We start from the raw sequence: 15,456 nt of genomic DNA, 5'->3' as shown, positions 1-15,456 counted from the left end.
CTCCATGTAGGGGCCAGATTCAAAGTGAGTCATGTGACCTTATTGTCGTCGTAGTGAAGGCACAGCATATGACCACTTCAGTGTCTGTGTGATAGTTAATAATGGTGTCTTGCTCTTGAATGTGAACTTGTTGTGTGATAGTTAATAATGGTGTCTTGCTCCTGAATGTGAACTTGTGTGATAGTTAATAATGGTGTCTTGCTCTTGAATGTGAACTTGTGTGATAGTTAATAATGGTGTGTCTTGCTCTTGAATGTGAACTTGTTTTACAGCTGGAGTAGGTCAAAGGTCAGGTGTTGCCAGGGCCAGACATGGTCCAGAGACATCTCCAGCTGAAGAGGGCAGAGATCTACCCACAGCTCCAGAGGATCCAGTTCTATATCACAGACCCGAGTCCACCAATATTAAAGTACCAGTACAGTCTCATTTCACAGTCCGAGAGGCTGACCACATCTCTGGACAAGCAGCATACAGCCAAGACCAGGGTCCCCTTTGGTCACAACAACCCTCTAATGTAAGACCACATTATACTTGGATTTACTCTTTATTTTCCATTAAAGGCTGGGTTATTGAATAGTATAAAACATACAGGCATGTCTGATGTTCATTCTTTTTATTCAGTATGATAATAAATAGTTTTAACTATTTACAATTTTAAACATAGGATGCCCAAGCAAATGCTGCACTTGATTTCATATTAGGCTTCTTATTCATTGATTCATTGAGGAATAAGAACTAAGCAAACACCCAGTATATAAATCACTTATCTATTCACTTGCAGTGCAAAACTGTTTCAGTCCAAGGTCCAGGTTAAAACAGTTGCCATTCAAATACAAAAGGTATAAAACATTAAGATTTCAGTATCGTTTTACATAATATATTCAAGAAGTTAACAAAAACATTCATGAACAGCCCATGGAAGAATCCTTTGGAAAACAGTTGACAGAGTAAAACCACTGGAAGGTTACAGACATACAAACAGAGAGGCAATGTTAAACCTGAGGCTAACAGACATACCATACAAGCACAGAGAAAAAGCTTAGCCGTGCAGAGGAATTAATTAATTTGTGCACTGCGTTTTCTTTCTGTCCTTTGACATCCATTACGGAAAATGAAACAGCGTTTGAGAAGCATCCCTTCGTTGCGCATTAGCTGCACTACTCTTCTGATGGACCAGGCGTAGTGTCTCAACGAGCCTGGCTGGAGTGTCCTCATCTCAGCCCGATAACTTACCCCCCCCCCCCCCCTGTTCCTCACCACGTTCACTTTGTCACTCCACTCGTTTGGATCTGCTGTGAAAAGTAAGCCCAGCCCCTGGCACCAAACCAGTTGACCAAGGCTGTCCTTGGTGGTACTATGAAATAATACTATTCTAACCCCCAATTCCTGCTCACTGGATGATGTGGTGAGCCCCGCTGTGCTGCGAGTGGTTGCATTTCTGGGGCGGTAATGTTGGCCTGACGGAGGATCCCTATCCCCCTGCTACCTTCCCAATGCGGCCCCCAGGGGCCAGAGAGACAGCGGCACGGACTGTGGCTGTGGTGGTGGAGCCAGAGAGAAGCAGTCAGTCCTGTGGCTGTGGTGGAGGAGCCAGAGAGAAGCAGTCAGTCCTGTGGCTGTGGTGGAGGAGCCAGAGAGAAGCAGACAGTCCTGTGGTGGAGGAGTCAGAGAGAAGCAGACAGTCCTGTGGTGGAGGAGCCAGAGAGAAGCAGACAGTCCTGTGGTGGAGGAGCCAGAGAGAAGCAGACAGTCCTGTGGTGGAGGAGCCAGAGAGAAGCAGACAGTCCTGTGGCTGTGGTGGAGGGGTCAGAGAGAACACCTCGGACAGCCCTACAGGGCCTACATGCCTCTCCCTCAGCTGGAGCAACACCGCCGCCCTGCTGCCCACGCCTTCATCTGACCGCGCCGGCTGGCTACTTGTTCGCAGACAGCAAGAGGTTAATCTGAAAGAGAAGTCAGGACACTACGGTGGGCGCTCGCCTCGCTAAACAACGTCCGCCAAGATCGGAGCGCAGCTCGGTGCCATCATGCATACTGTATGGGTGTGGGTGTGTTTCTGAGCAGTAGCCGGACGCTCACCTGTTCCATGGAGGGGCATGCGATGATCAGGAGGTCCTCTCCGCTGTACTCCTCCTGCAGCAGGGCGTGCAGCCTCTGGAACACCTGCTGGACGTTGTTCTGTAGAGGAGAGACGTCCTGTTAGTTGAGAGAGAGCTGGAGGGAATCTCGCCGTTACACTGCGGGCCTAGGGCTTTTACCCTTCGACCCTTACTACCTCGCCTCCGTGTCGACCGTGACGCGTTTTCATTGAGATTCTCTCAGGCTAGCGCTTCTAAGATCACAGGGTTTTGCACTTTACTCACTTTTTTGTGTCTTAGGCTCACATTTTATGACATGCTGTGAGCTATGAGATACAGTACATATATATGAAATTCTATCTATCGATCGATCGAGCATGCTGACTGCTCTATCAGCAGGAAAGAAGATGGCGGTTTAAGTGTGCTGAAAAGGTTGAATTTTTCCTCAGTCCAAGTTGTGGATCACAACAGCCACGATAGAGCTGTGCAGAGCAGAGAATCTGCCGGAGTCTTCCTGTCTGCTGCTCACCCTGACGGGCTTGAAGAGGATGAACTCCGTCTCCCTGTTGGCCAGGTACAGGGACATGCTCTGCAGCGTGCTCGGCAGCTTGCTCTTCATCACCCGGTAGGTAGACATCACAATGTCGTTGATCTTGGCTAGAAGGGAAGACAAAAAAATCATTTTTCAGAGCCCTCAAGCCTTCTGGAAATGTGATTTGTGCTTTTGCTGAAATGTGATGCCACCCTTGTGGCACCCGTACGTGAGTCTCACCTGGCTGAGCCCAGGGCTGCTGGGTGAGGTTGTATGTGGGACCACCTTGGATGGCCATGGTTCTCAGCGCTGAAACCTGCCAGGGGACACCACCATTAATAGGATAGGATAGGATAAAATGCTTATTTTGCCATTTCTAACCCGTACAGGTACATTGGAATTCTTGTTATCGCTTGTCCTTACAATATCTTATCAGCACTAATCAATTCCTCATTCCAGTTCCTAAGTAGCCTGGGTCCAAACTACTCCAAAGTTGACTGATTATTGGTGTGGTGTTGCTACGTGAAACAGCTGATTCTTTGAGTGAAATGGTAGAAAGTGAAAAATGGCGAGACTAACGCTGTTGTCAAGCTGTGTTCGGACAGTGCGACTTGTGAGGTGGCGCAGCGAGAGCTTCTGGGAACTCATTACTTGGAGGACAACTTGTGGTAGTTGGTAGTACAACTTGTTAAATTAATTTGAACAGATTAGAATAACCACAAGAATATATTTGAACGACCTTTTCTTTCTTTTCATAAATGGAGACCTTCAGGGAATCCGTGAATAGCTGATCAAAGGCAGACAGAGACAGCCCAAGGTCCGTTTTGTGCAGTCTGGGCCTGAGGCTCCGCCTCCTCGCTGTCTGACAGGTCAGCTACCTTGTTGAGAAACTCCTCCAGGCTCCCCGCGAAGATCTGCGTCTGCTGCTGGATGAACTGCTCACAGCTGAACTTCAGGTGTCGGTCCACATCCTTCTTAGAGTCGATGTAGTGCTCCTTGATCTCCGGGGTTCCCTGAGGGGTGTGGATAACAGAAGGGGTTTAGTATCAAATCAAGCTTTATTTGTATAGCGCATTTCATACACAGAGGCAACACAGAGAGACAGGGAGGTGGGCATAGGTCCCACCCCTACATATTCCAGAGGGAAGCAAAAAAACAGTTTCACCCGGGGGCCAGAAAAGTAAGCTGTAAAAATTCTTCCCTGACCCCTCTCAACGAGACGATCGAGCAAGCTCCTGGAAAATGTTGGCTAAGAACATATACAGAGCAGTAAACATGGGCTAGATACTTCATAAGAGAGACATGACTAACAGGAGAGTACGCAAATAGTTACAGAGAAGTTGCCTACATGGTAGGCCATTATGTGTTAGCTATCTCTGTAGTCTCTAATATGATATTGAGTGAATCATAACAAAGTACAGTAAGCACTTAACAGAACAGGCTCATAGAGTAATAGTATATAGTAGAAAGTTCCTCAGGAGACATCCCCATGATACACCCAGTATATAACAGGACTCTATATGATGTGATGAGAAAATGAAAACTCTACCTCCAAGAGAAATTCAAGGATGGCGTTGGTGCTATTAAGTCGGAAGAATTTGGGGAAATCCTTGGGGTTGAGGATTTTGAAGGCAGCATCTGAACACAAATAGAGATTAGACCTTGCTGGACCAGGCTTACAGTGCCCTCACAAATTGAGTATGTCCTTGACTGACATGAAAGCGATGCAAGCATGTCTGCCTGAAAGCAAGGCATGAGTAATGTTCACAATTCTGACAGTTTTCCCCCTGTAATTATCTCCATGGATGTGAGTGATGAGCTGGGTACATATTCCCCAATGATATCGTTGATATTGAGAATACAGCTAATGTCTGGATTCCCTCAGATAAATGCCACGCTGGTCTCTTCACCCTGAGGGAGCTCAGATAAACTGGTCTCTTCACCCTGAGGGAGCTCAGATAAACTGGTCTCTTAACCCTGAGGGAGCTCAGATAAACTGGTCTCTTCACCCTGAGGGAGCTCAGATAAACTGGTCTCTTAACCCTGAGGGAGCTCAGATAAACTGGTCTCTTAACCCTGAGGGAGCTCAGATAAACTGGTCTCTTCACCCTGAGGGAGCTCAGATAAACTGGTCTCTTAACCCTGAGGGAGCTCAGATAAACTGGTCTCTTAACCCTGAGGGAGCTCAGATAAACTGGTCTCTTAACCCTGAGGGAGCTCAGATAAACTGGTCTCTTCACCCTGAGGGAGCTCACCTCTGGTTTTTTTCAGGTCCAGGGAGATTTCCTTGATGGAGAATTCGGCGTGGAAGGGCGCAATCTGTTCCCTCATTATCAGCAGATGTTTAATCAGGAACAGCTGTCCGTCTACCTGCGTCTGCAAAAAGACGAAACCACAGAGCTGCCATCATCAGGACTCCTGGGTAAATAATGGACGACAGATTAATGCCAAGTCATGGTTGTCAATTCAGCAAAAAAAAAAAAAAAAAAAAGTCATTGTGACTGCCTCACATGATACTCTGAACAGGGCCAGTGGCCTGCTACATGTGAAGTCTCAAAGACCAATTTAGGCCAATATATATATGGACGATATATATATAGTATAATACACATATATAGTATATTATATATATATATATATATATAATAAAAAGGAAAGTAAAATCTAATTCTGCAGTATTTTTTCCAGAAATAAACATTATGTAAAGCTTATTTGCCGTAATGCAATACTTGCCAACCTTGTTTTTGAGGATGACGTCCGAGGCTTTGAGCAGGGACTGGATACAGGCTGATAACGCTTCTTGAGATAAACCCTGGAAGACCGCTCTCTGGAACATGACCACATTAACAGCATCCATAGTTAGAGACCTCGGGAACTACAAACTAGGCCAAATCATTTCCCAACTCCAGGGGATAGAGACTTCATCAGTCATACTAAATGATATGCCAGGCTCAAGAAGTACTACAACAATCCTCCCTCTTAAGCACCTATTGTATTTTAGATTGCTATTCTTGCACTTTGCCTTCAGCACTAGATTATGCTCTTAGTCACTTGTTTTAGAAAGAAGATGCACTTGTGAGTTCTGGCAAGTAGTAGTATATTGGCTTTTCCTACGTTACATGCAATTGGCTGGGTTTCCCGAACGAGTTAAGAAGCACTTAACTCCAAAGTACTTCTTAACTCCCATACAAAGGGTTGCTTAAGAAGGGTTCCTTAAATATCCTATGTGCATGCTGTAAGTCTGCCTGGGAGGCTGGGTTCGCCCTCTGTAAGGACCGCACAGCCTTCTCACTTACCCAGACGATACCAGCTAATAAGCCATGAGAGAAAAACAGCTTTCTACAACGGAAAGTTTGCATACTTGATTCTGATTTGCTAGCAGCCATTGTAAAATACTCTGTAACCCACGGCTGCGACCACATAACAATTAGTATTAATGCGCCGTCAATCTCATTGACGAGGCCATTGATAAAATCAAGCAGTAGGCTATGCTTTGCGTAGCAACCGCTCGCAGCTTTTTTGTATCCTTTTACAATAACGCACTCATCAGTCCGACTCCAACACTTCCACACCCCTACCAGCAAAAGCGAGTGCTCTGGAGAACTGTTTTAATAACTGCACCATAGCTGAAAATGTTAAAATAAACGTGAACCACCCGAATTATGCCTTATGGTTTATGTGAACAAGGCCAACCCAAATGGGCGAGATTGCCCGGCAATATAGGCTAGGCTACCATTTAATTAATTTAATATAGCTACTATATTATTATATAGTAAACTATAGCCTATGGCGGAAGATTATGTAAATACTAAAATTATAAGAATGATCAGTAAATAAATTATTAAATGTTACTACTGTGTTTTTTTTGTGAATATATGTAGTAACCCACTGCCTTGAAAATGCATGTTCATCATAGTTTTTAGCAGAGGTCCATAGACCTCCATTATAAAGGGGGTGCGCGCACAGAGGAAAAAGGAGCTAGCTTACTACTGCACGGATCAGTTAAGTGTTGGTGTGTACGGCTCGGTTTCATTGAGGACAAAGCGACATTTGAGCTAAACTTGCTATGACAGCGGTGTTCCCCTTTAATTATGGACCTTCAGTGTGCAATCAAATGATGTTGCCTCCTTGGATTGACTGCTGAGGAGGACGGCCCTTGATCCATCAGAAGGGTCATGTATTGAAACATGCTTACAGCTCTTGGTGCTAAATATCTCCTTCCTGCCTGTTGATCTGACCTCAAACAATAGTCTGGCACTAGGTCCGTGTCTAGAAGGCCTGCATAAGGGCCATCAAGGGTCAACAGGTACAGGTACAACAGGTCAAACAGGTCAGAAAATAGATTATGTATATTGATACTGTATGACAATAAAGGTTCATCATTTTTTAACATGAATTAGTGATACATATATATATATATAGTTTTTTGAAACTAAATTAGTTTTTCTTTATACCACCTCTGTCCTTATTCTGGACAAATTTAACTAAACCTTTTGTTTATTCTGGCTTGAGAAAATATTCCTGTTACTGCCATGTACAGAGCCATCATCATCATCATCATCATCATCATAACTAACCCCCATGTAAAGTCATTGAAAGTGATCTGGGAGCCATATGTGAGACTTTGTGTGATTAAATGAAAGGTTTGACTTCAAATTAATTTGATACAAATGTGGGAAAAGTTTGAGTTTCAATGAATATTAACTCTGATAATAACAGCCCATCTATGCACACAATGCCATGAGGTCAGACTAGCCTTGAATGTGATCCATGTTTTTGCATGCAATGTCGTAAATGTACATCTCAGCCAGGGCAGTGCGTGTTTAACATGTGTTTCAAAGTTGACCACACTGAACGAACTGTACAATGAGTTTCCTTGTCTGAGATCAGGGGGCCAGCTCCTGTGAATGGCAAGGATTTTTTTTAGCTTAGAGAGCCGAGACCGGAATAGTCTCAAGATCAAAGACAATCGGAGATCTCCACCTCCCTCCCTCGTCTGGGGATTTCTATATTCAAGGTGGTTAGAACGGCAGCGACAACGGCAGCGAGAACAACCTACGCCTACTGCTTTGGAAATCTCCACCCCTTACATTTGGTCAAGGACACGCCTTACCGGACATTATCCTCTCCCCCATCCTCGTCCGTAATGAAACAATACCAACGGGAGATATAGTGAATCACTTTGGAACAGGGAGAGAACTGTGTATGGTTTGTCTAGTTGTAGTCTGCTTCATTGGATGTATTTTGACATAAGCCGTCTCATTGGGTTTATTACTACCCAATCAGTGGTGACGGAGATTCTCCCGGCCAATCAGAATCAATCTAGACTCCTCCCCTTCTGCCAACTGCCCTTTTTCAAAGTCTACGTGAAACAACAACAATGGAGGGCAATCTCTGAATGGTCATGAGTGCAGACAGACCTTTCACCAGCGCTGGCACAGCGTAAACAAAGTGATTAGTGTAGTTGATGTGTTGGGTAATGTTATGCTAGCCAGCTAGCATTAGCCTACATTACCTGGCTAGCTACTGTGTATACAGTGCATCCCCCATCAGATTCAGATCACGTTGAGTCTCGTCCTAGACTGTGAGAGATGCTACCTGGCAGGCGAGTACTCACATCTATGCACCTGTAGAGCTTGGACAGGCAGACCAGCGTGCGTCTGACCGTGGGGTACCACATGCCGTGCAGGTCAGCAGGGGAGATGGACGTCTGCATGCGCGACGACAGCGACTCTACGCCTGTGAACAGAGGAGCAGAGAGAGAGAGAAAAGAAAGAGAGAGAGAGAGAGAGAGAGAGAGAGAGAGGGGGGGGGGGGGGGAAGAGAGAGAAAGGGAGAGGGAGAGAGAGAGAGAAGGAGAGAGAAAGAGATGGAGGGAGAGAGAGAGAGAAAGGGAGAGAGGGAGGAGAGAGAGAGAGGGCCGTCACGCCAGGAAGGAAAGACACAACACTTGTTCAGAGTCCATGTGGAGAGACTGACTTGCGTTGCTGCCCCTCCTAGAGCCTCGGTCCTCCAGCTGCACGTCAGAGAACGACGCCTCCTGTGACATCAGCCTCACCTGCTCCTCTTTCAAACTCTGGGCGATTTTCTGGAGAGGAGAAAGAGAGGAGGAGGAGAGAGGTCAGACTAGTCCCAGACATCCCCTTCCACTCACCCTAACCCGGGTCCGTATCCTTTTCCTACCCCCACCCTACCGCAACCCCTGCCTCTATCTGGGCCCAGGCACATTCACACTCACGCACACACAGACATACACCAGTGTTTGCCATGTCTCTCCTATGATGTTTTTAGCCCTTTTTGCTCTGAAAATTTAATTTAATGTAATTTATTGCTCTATAAATGTTCTTAGCCGTTAAACATACTCCAGGAGCTTGCTCGATCGTCTCATTGAGAGGGGTCAGGGAAGAATTTTTACAGCTCACTTTTCTGGCCCCCGGGTGATACTGTTTTTTTGTTTCCCTCTGGAATATGTAGGGGTGGGACGTATGCCCACCTTCCTTGTTCTCTGTAAAGCACATTGTGTTGCCTCTGGGTATGAAATGTGCTATACAAATAAAGCTTTGATTGATTTATTCATTGATTGATTGATGGATTGATTGATTGTCATGTCCCAATGTGTCAATTCTACATAGAGATGTGTATGGGTGGATGGTGGGCCCACCTCCATCATCTCCAGCTTCTCGGGGTAGGCCAGGTCTCCGGGGGCGGGGCTGTAGCCCAGGATGTCAGTCTGGATGTAGATGTGCGTCCTGTAGACCAGTCTCTCCTGGACGTCCTCCAGCATCTGCTTGACCACCGCGTCGAACGCTCCCAGCTGAGCAGCTACACACACACACACACACACATGCACACACACACATCAAAACCCGCCTTAATGCACACAATAGTCGTCAATATTTTCCGAGGTCAGTATGCTAGTCTTGCTCAGATCTGTACACAGGCTACAGTATATAGCTTAATGGGCACAGATATTCAAATACCCAAACCTACCGACAAACCTCCGAACAGCGCCCCCTAGCTGTGATATAATAACAATATACCACAGCCTGTCCTGAGCCATTTGCTTAAATATTCTATTCGGCAGTCAGACAGTAAATACCAAACTGCGCCTTTATTAACTATACTAATAGGTGGGAAACTCTCGCGGTGTGTAATTGTGTAATGCTTCAGTCAGGCTAACTTCCATAATAATCCCTCTATCCGGTTATCTGAAGAAGAAGAAACAAAAGTACTTTCAAAAGCCCATCCCTAATATAGCTACACTATGTGTGGCCTACTTGCTTCTACGCGTACGTGTGCACAAGATGGCTACCAAGATGGCTACCACGCATCTCCCGCCTTCCTCTGGAGCCTTGGCTGCGGCTGGCGCTGCTGGTCCCTGGAAATGAAGCGCTTGTCTACGCGCTGTTAAGCGGCAAGTCTACCGGACGCTCAAGCGGACGTTCTTCTCGGGGGCGGGCGGTACCGTTGTTGTGGACGTGGTCCTCCAGCATCTCGTTCTTCAGGATGCCGCAGAGCTCGGACAGGGTCTCCAGGTGGACGACGTGGATGATGAGGGGCCGCAGGACGTCGTACAGAGACAGACACAGCTTCTCCAGCAGCTCGCTGAGAGAGAGGCAGAACACGCTCTCCATTATCATCCCTCCGTCACCGTTTCATCCCGGGACGACCGGTAAGTACCTTCCCGTTTGTTTTACTGCATGACAGTGCCTCCTATTGGTTCAGTGAGTATTACAACGCAGATGTCTTGAGCAAATAATTGGGGCCATGAACCAGGAAACAACCGTTCATGTGAGCCCGGCCTGCTAACTTGGCAAACATAGCAAAGCTCTAAGCCGGGGTTTTCTACCTCCAGCTATAATGAGGAATGTGCTATTCACACTACTCACTCCAGCTTGTGTGTGTGTTTGGAGAAGAACTCGTTGTAGAGCTGGTGCTCGTCCTGACAGACATGGACCATGAAGGCACAGCCACTGCGCACCTGAGAGAGAGAGAGAGAGAGAGGGAGAGGGAGAGAGAGGGGGAGAGATAGAGAGAAGGGGGGGGAGAGAGAGAAAGGGAGAGGGAGAGAGAGAGACGGAGAAGGAGAGAGAAAGAGATGGAGGGAGGGAGAGAGAGGGAGAGAGAAAGGGAGAGAGGGAGGGAGGGAGAGAGAGGGAGAGAGAGAGGAGGAGAGGGGGACAAGGAGAGAGAGAGAGAGAGAGAGGGACAAGGAGAGAGAGAGAGGGACAAGGAGAGAGAGAGAGAGAGAGAGAGAGAGAGAGAGAGAGGACAGACATGACATGCCATCAGTAATTGCAGACACTATCAGCACCTTGCACTGGAATTCAAGTCATCAGTCACACCTCTGCCAGCCTGTCAGGTCCACTCCCTTTAACACCAGCTTGGCGAGTGGCGTCTGCCTGAGGGCCTCGTCTTACCAGGGCACAGTGGTCTCTGCCTGAGGGCCTCGTCTTACAAGGGCACAGTGGTCTCTGTCTGAGGGCCTCGTCTTACCAGGGCACAGTGGTCTCTGCCTGAGGGCCTCGTCTTACCAGGGCACAGTGGTCTCTGTCTGAGGGCCTCGTCTTACCAGGGCACAGTGGTCTCTGTTGTTCTGGCTGGTCAGGTCTGTGATGGTGGATGTGATGCTGGGACTGAGGAGCTGTTCTCTCTGGTCCAGGTAGCACTGGTGGATCTCATCCAGGAGCTGCAGGTACCTGACCCAGAGTGGAGGACAGTTACACCCGGTGGGCGAGACGCACAGCGGTGCTCCAGTTCAAGCCATTTTAGCGTGAATGGATGTACTTACTCTGGAATCTTCTCTGCCCTCTGTTCTATCTGCTCGATCAGTGTCTGAAAGAGAATGTGATTTTATTATCCAACATCCAAGCATAAAAAATGCTGGGAAAATGAACAAATCTGCACTGTACTCACTCGGACTTTGGGTGCAGCAGCTCTGAACTTGACATAATATAGTGTGAAGGCATTGTCGGCATTGGCCAACCCTAGTGGATCCTGAAGAATACAACGCCACACTAGACAGACAGCTCAAGACAAGACATAATATGTTTCTGTGAAATCATCGTGTCTTTAAGTCATTGGGATGCATCCTCACCCTTTTTGTTAACTGGCTGGTGAGATTCTGCATAGTGTTCACTGTGAAGCTCTTCATGAAGTGCATAGCTTTGGAAAGACACTGTTTAAACTTGGCCAGATACACTGGGTAGTCCTTAAAGTTTGGCTGTGAAAGTGGGGAAAAGTGAGAGAACTTCAGCATGTCTCAGCGTGTATGTACACCTAAAATTGCAATAATGGACAAATATGTAGACAACTTACATGGGAAGAAACGTATTCTATACAGTCATCCAACTTTGAAAGCATTGGTATAAATCCTTCGCTGTTCACGGACAAGGTGGGCGAGTTCAATTTCTGCAAAGACAAAGACAGAGAAAGACGAGAGACAGGTAATTGACGTCAGGTAATGCACGTCTACTTCCACTTTAACTACTCAAAGTTCGTTCCACGTTGATCTTAGATGCCGACTGCAGATGAGTAGAAGACGAGTACCGTGTTTATGTTCTCCAGCTCGTTGAAGTAGGACAGCTTCTGCTGTATGCTCTCGGCAAGATCCACAAGCTCCGCCTGTTGGAAGAGAAACAGTCACACTTTAGGCAACCCATCACACTTTGGGCTCCATTGGCCTTCAGACACAATAACACATTCTCTTGGCGCCAACATTCATGGTGAAATATTGCTATGGAAGAGACCTGGAGCTCTTAGACTGCCTACCTGCTCTTTGAGGAGCTGCTCACAGGCCTCGTGGAGAGTGCCGGTCTTATTGGACACAAACAGGTACTGCTTCTGAAGGGAGTCCAGGTGCTCGAGGGCTGCATTGACGTCATTCAAGATGGCGTCACATTGCTCCTGATAACAGTTCAGATGGTCTCTGGTTTTCCTGGAGGAGAAACAGAGGGTAAGTGTTATGTTCTAAGCTCCTTTAAGAACCTACTGTGCGTACTGTCACGTGTTGCGTTGTATTCCTTGTTCTATGCTGATTCTAAGCTAACTAAAGCTGCAAGCTAAGCCTCCCAATGTGTCATCATTCTACAGTTTACTATAGACGTTAAGACATAAGAATATTCTATTAGGCAACAGTCAGGCCTACAGTACATCATTAAAAACACAATTTAAGTAAAATACAACAAAAGGTACACCGATCATCATGGCCTAAGTACACAGTACAATCTGCAAGTCAATGACAAAACAGTTGATGATCAAAATAAAAACATAATAGAAACAATTTTATTTGCATATCTTTTTAATTCAGTTTTCTGTCCTTGTCACTTTAAAAATAAAAAAGTGAATTGGTTATATTGAATATAGGCCTTATATCGGCAATTGGCCACCTCAACTTGGCAATTATCGGTATCGGCCCTAAAAAAATGCAAATCGGTCAATCTCTAGACAAAACAGCTTACTTGTATTTGGCTCCTTCATCCTGATCCATCTGTGTCTGCAGCTTCGAGAACCAGGAGAAAAACTGCAGAGCAAAGAACAAGGAGAGGTAGACCTGAGTGAGGGCTCAGCCATATTACTGTACGTATATACAACCTTGTGTTTTAGTTCTGCTCTGATTTGTTCATTTTTTAAGCTCCACTGTGGCGGAACGCTAATCGGGTTCAGTCCACTATGTCTAAACAAAGGCGTAACTCACCAAAGTATCAATGTCGAAGACTTGCTATGGATGTCGCCTCACTTACAGGAGTGTTGAGGTCTCTTCCATCCTCAACCACAGTAAACACTAATTTATAATCTGTCCCGTTCCCCAAACACCGCCAGTTCTCAAAGCTTTTTTTTTTTTTCCCTCCTCAGTATGCGCGCGTCACAACACATCTGCTACAGTATTGGAACTTTTGTGCTATGAGCCTGCTATGAACTAGCAATGAGGGAAGATTCTGTATTCCAGCGTAGATTCATTCTGCTTCAAATTTATTTTATTATTTTATATACATTTTTTATATTATTTTATATATATTTTGTGGGTTTTGATACGCCCACAGCCACACTCCCAAATAAGGCCATAGAAGAGTGTGTGAGCAGGCTTTGAACCAGGTGTTGCCATGCCTCTATGAGAAGCGGCACCCTCAGTTCAGCGGTGTAACTAACTAAGAGACTAACAGATCCCTCTCAATTTATCACTGCAATATATAGATATTTAAATGTTAAAAAATGTGACTAAAATCTGACAATGTAGTTTTAATTACAAGTTATACCCCACTTGACCACCTGGACTGTAGTGGGCAGCCTGGGGTAGCAGGTGAAGACGAAGAAAGCAAATGTGACAGGTGAGGTGACAACCATAGCAAACCCTGTACATTGATACTTTAGTGAGCTATGCATTTGTTTGGAGTGGACATAGTGGACTGAGAAGTAATGACAGTAACTGTGATGCTACCTGCTGGGCAGTTTCTATTCGTTCCCTCTCCATATCAAGCATTTGGAACCCCTTGAGCAGAACATCTTCAGTGGAGGCTGGCACAGTGGCTGTGAACGGGGACTGCAGAGAGCGTGATGTCAGGCTGCACAAGTCTTCAATGGGTAACTGGATGGGAAACATAAGATGACGTAGGTGACGGGTAACGTTATGTTTCCGTATCCCAACGCAAATTGCTTTATTCTTCTCTCAACATTTCTCACCAAACGTTAGCTCCACGTTACAAAACATAAGTACAGTATACAGCTATCTGCTATACAGCATGTTGTTTCACTGATATCCCTGCTCGTTTGCTAGCAAGTCTGGCTAGCTAACGCTATAGCTCCGAACCAGCCCACGACGTGGCACAGCCAGCTAGCACTCACCCACTTTAGCAACCACATTATTGACTCGGAAGCTGAACAATTCACCAATATAGTTCAAAGTAGCAAGCTAGCTACCTTCAATGACTTGGATCTGTCATTCGCTAGCTAACTAAACATGGATAGCTAGCAAGCTAAACCAGCCAGCTAGCTAGTAGGCTAGGTGCACTAACTTCTGCAGGTATGGGGAGGGTTTCAGCGACAGCTCGAATCTCCAGGATAGAGTCATTCTGTTTGTCCGTCAGGGGTGCCATGGCATCTATGCGACGGTCCCATATAGATAGTTTTTCACGCGTTTCTTTATCTATGAGGTCCATGGATGTGGTGAGGTCCAGGAGAGTCTGGTCAGTAGTCGCCATCATTATTATCATCACCTATGTACAACGAAACGTCAGCAACAGTTTCAGTTCCGGTGTTGCACCGAAAATATTCAACAGCGACCATTGGCAACACACGATGGGTGTATATGTATGCGCACGTTGTAGATAATTTTGGAATCATTTGAGGCATAAACATTGGTCGGTGTAGTCGATAATACGTTTAGCGTCAATATGTCATTATGCAAATTATGACGCACAAGAACATGCTTTGACGTAGACCAATCAGGTACACAGAAGACTACTATGATTTCCATCTCCATGAGTAAGACAACCTACCCAAATCCTTTGGTGAGTTTATTTCTGTTACTCGCACAATGCCATATTGAACTTGAATAATCTATCTATCTATCTAATCTTGTAAATAGCTATTTGTCAGCAAGCCTTAGTCAAGGCCAAAGACATCTAAATGGAAAAGACACAAGAGAATGAGTTGTATGGTATACCAGCCGTGGGACCCCCTCCTCTCTTGGCATACAAGCCAGAATCTAAACAAGCCCCTGTTCGTTTTGAAAAGGTAAATCAAACTCAATGTTCAACCAGTGTTTCTGTGTTCTACATAGCCTACTGCTTCTCAGTATCATCACAGGGAACTGCCTGCAACTCGTGAACTCATTCAACTCATGAAAAC

General features: G+C 45.9%; 1 protein-coding gene across 1 annotated transcript; it reads right to left on the bottom strand.

Annotated features, from left to right (window-relative positions):
• Positions 1-669: 669 nt before the first annotated feature.
• On the bottom strand, positions 670-15,067 carry cog3 (component of oligomeric golgi complex 3). Its single transcript, XM_084441014.1, has 23 exons — positions 14,622-15,067; positions 14,048-14,194; positions 13,071-13,132; positions 12,382-12,547; positions 12,160-12,234; positions 11,929-12,021; positions 11,708-11,833; positions 11,527-11,607; positions 11,402-11,445; positions 11,183-11,309; positions 10,500-10,591; positions 10,076-10,215; positions 9,272-9,432; positions 8,590-8,698; positions 8,228-8,349; positions 5,348-5,437; positions 4,866-4,986; positions 4,160-4,248; positions 3,489-3,623; positions 2,851-2,926; positions 2,608-2,735; positions 2,080-2,178; positions 670-1,943 (listed from the first exon to the last, which is right to left on the bottom strand). Exons 1-23 carry the CDS (start codon positions 14,817-14,819, stop codon positions 1,914-1,916), a joined length of 2,511 nt encoding a protein of 836 aa, XP_084297140.1. The 5' UTR covers positions 14,820-15,067; the 3' UTR covers positions 670-1,913.
• Between the last annotated feature and the right edge of the window lie 389 nt (positions 15,068-15,456).

Source organism: Borostomias antarcticus (genome assembly GCF_949987555.1).
Source record: "Borostomias antarcticus genome assembly, chromosome: 7".
NCBI lineage: Eukaryota > Metazoa > Chordata > Actinopteri > Stomiiformes > Stomiidae > Borostomias > Borostomias antarcticus.
This window is presented reverse-complemented; position numbering and strand designations above follow the sequence as displayed.

What these genes read in the sequence shown, in the direction of transcription:
- cog3 (XM_084441014.1), bottom strand. Translation starts at nt 14,819, where the DNA reads ATGATAATAATGATGGCGACTACTGACCAGACTCTCCTGGACCTCACC. An exon ending in CCCTCCCCATACCTGCAGAA is followed by an intron (nt 14,195 to 14,621) that starts GTTAGTGCACCT and finishes TTTCCCATCCAG; the next exon opens with TTACCCATTGAAGACTTGTG. An exon ending in TCCTTGAATTTCTCTTGGAG is followed by an intron (nt 3,624 to 4,159) that starts GTAGAGTTTTCA and finishes CACACCCCTCAG; the next exon opens with GGAACCCCGGAGATCAAGGA.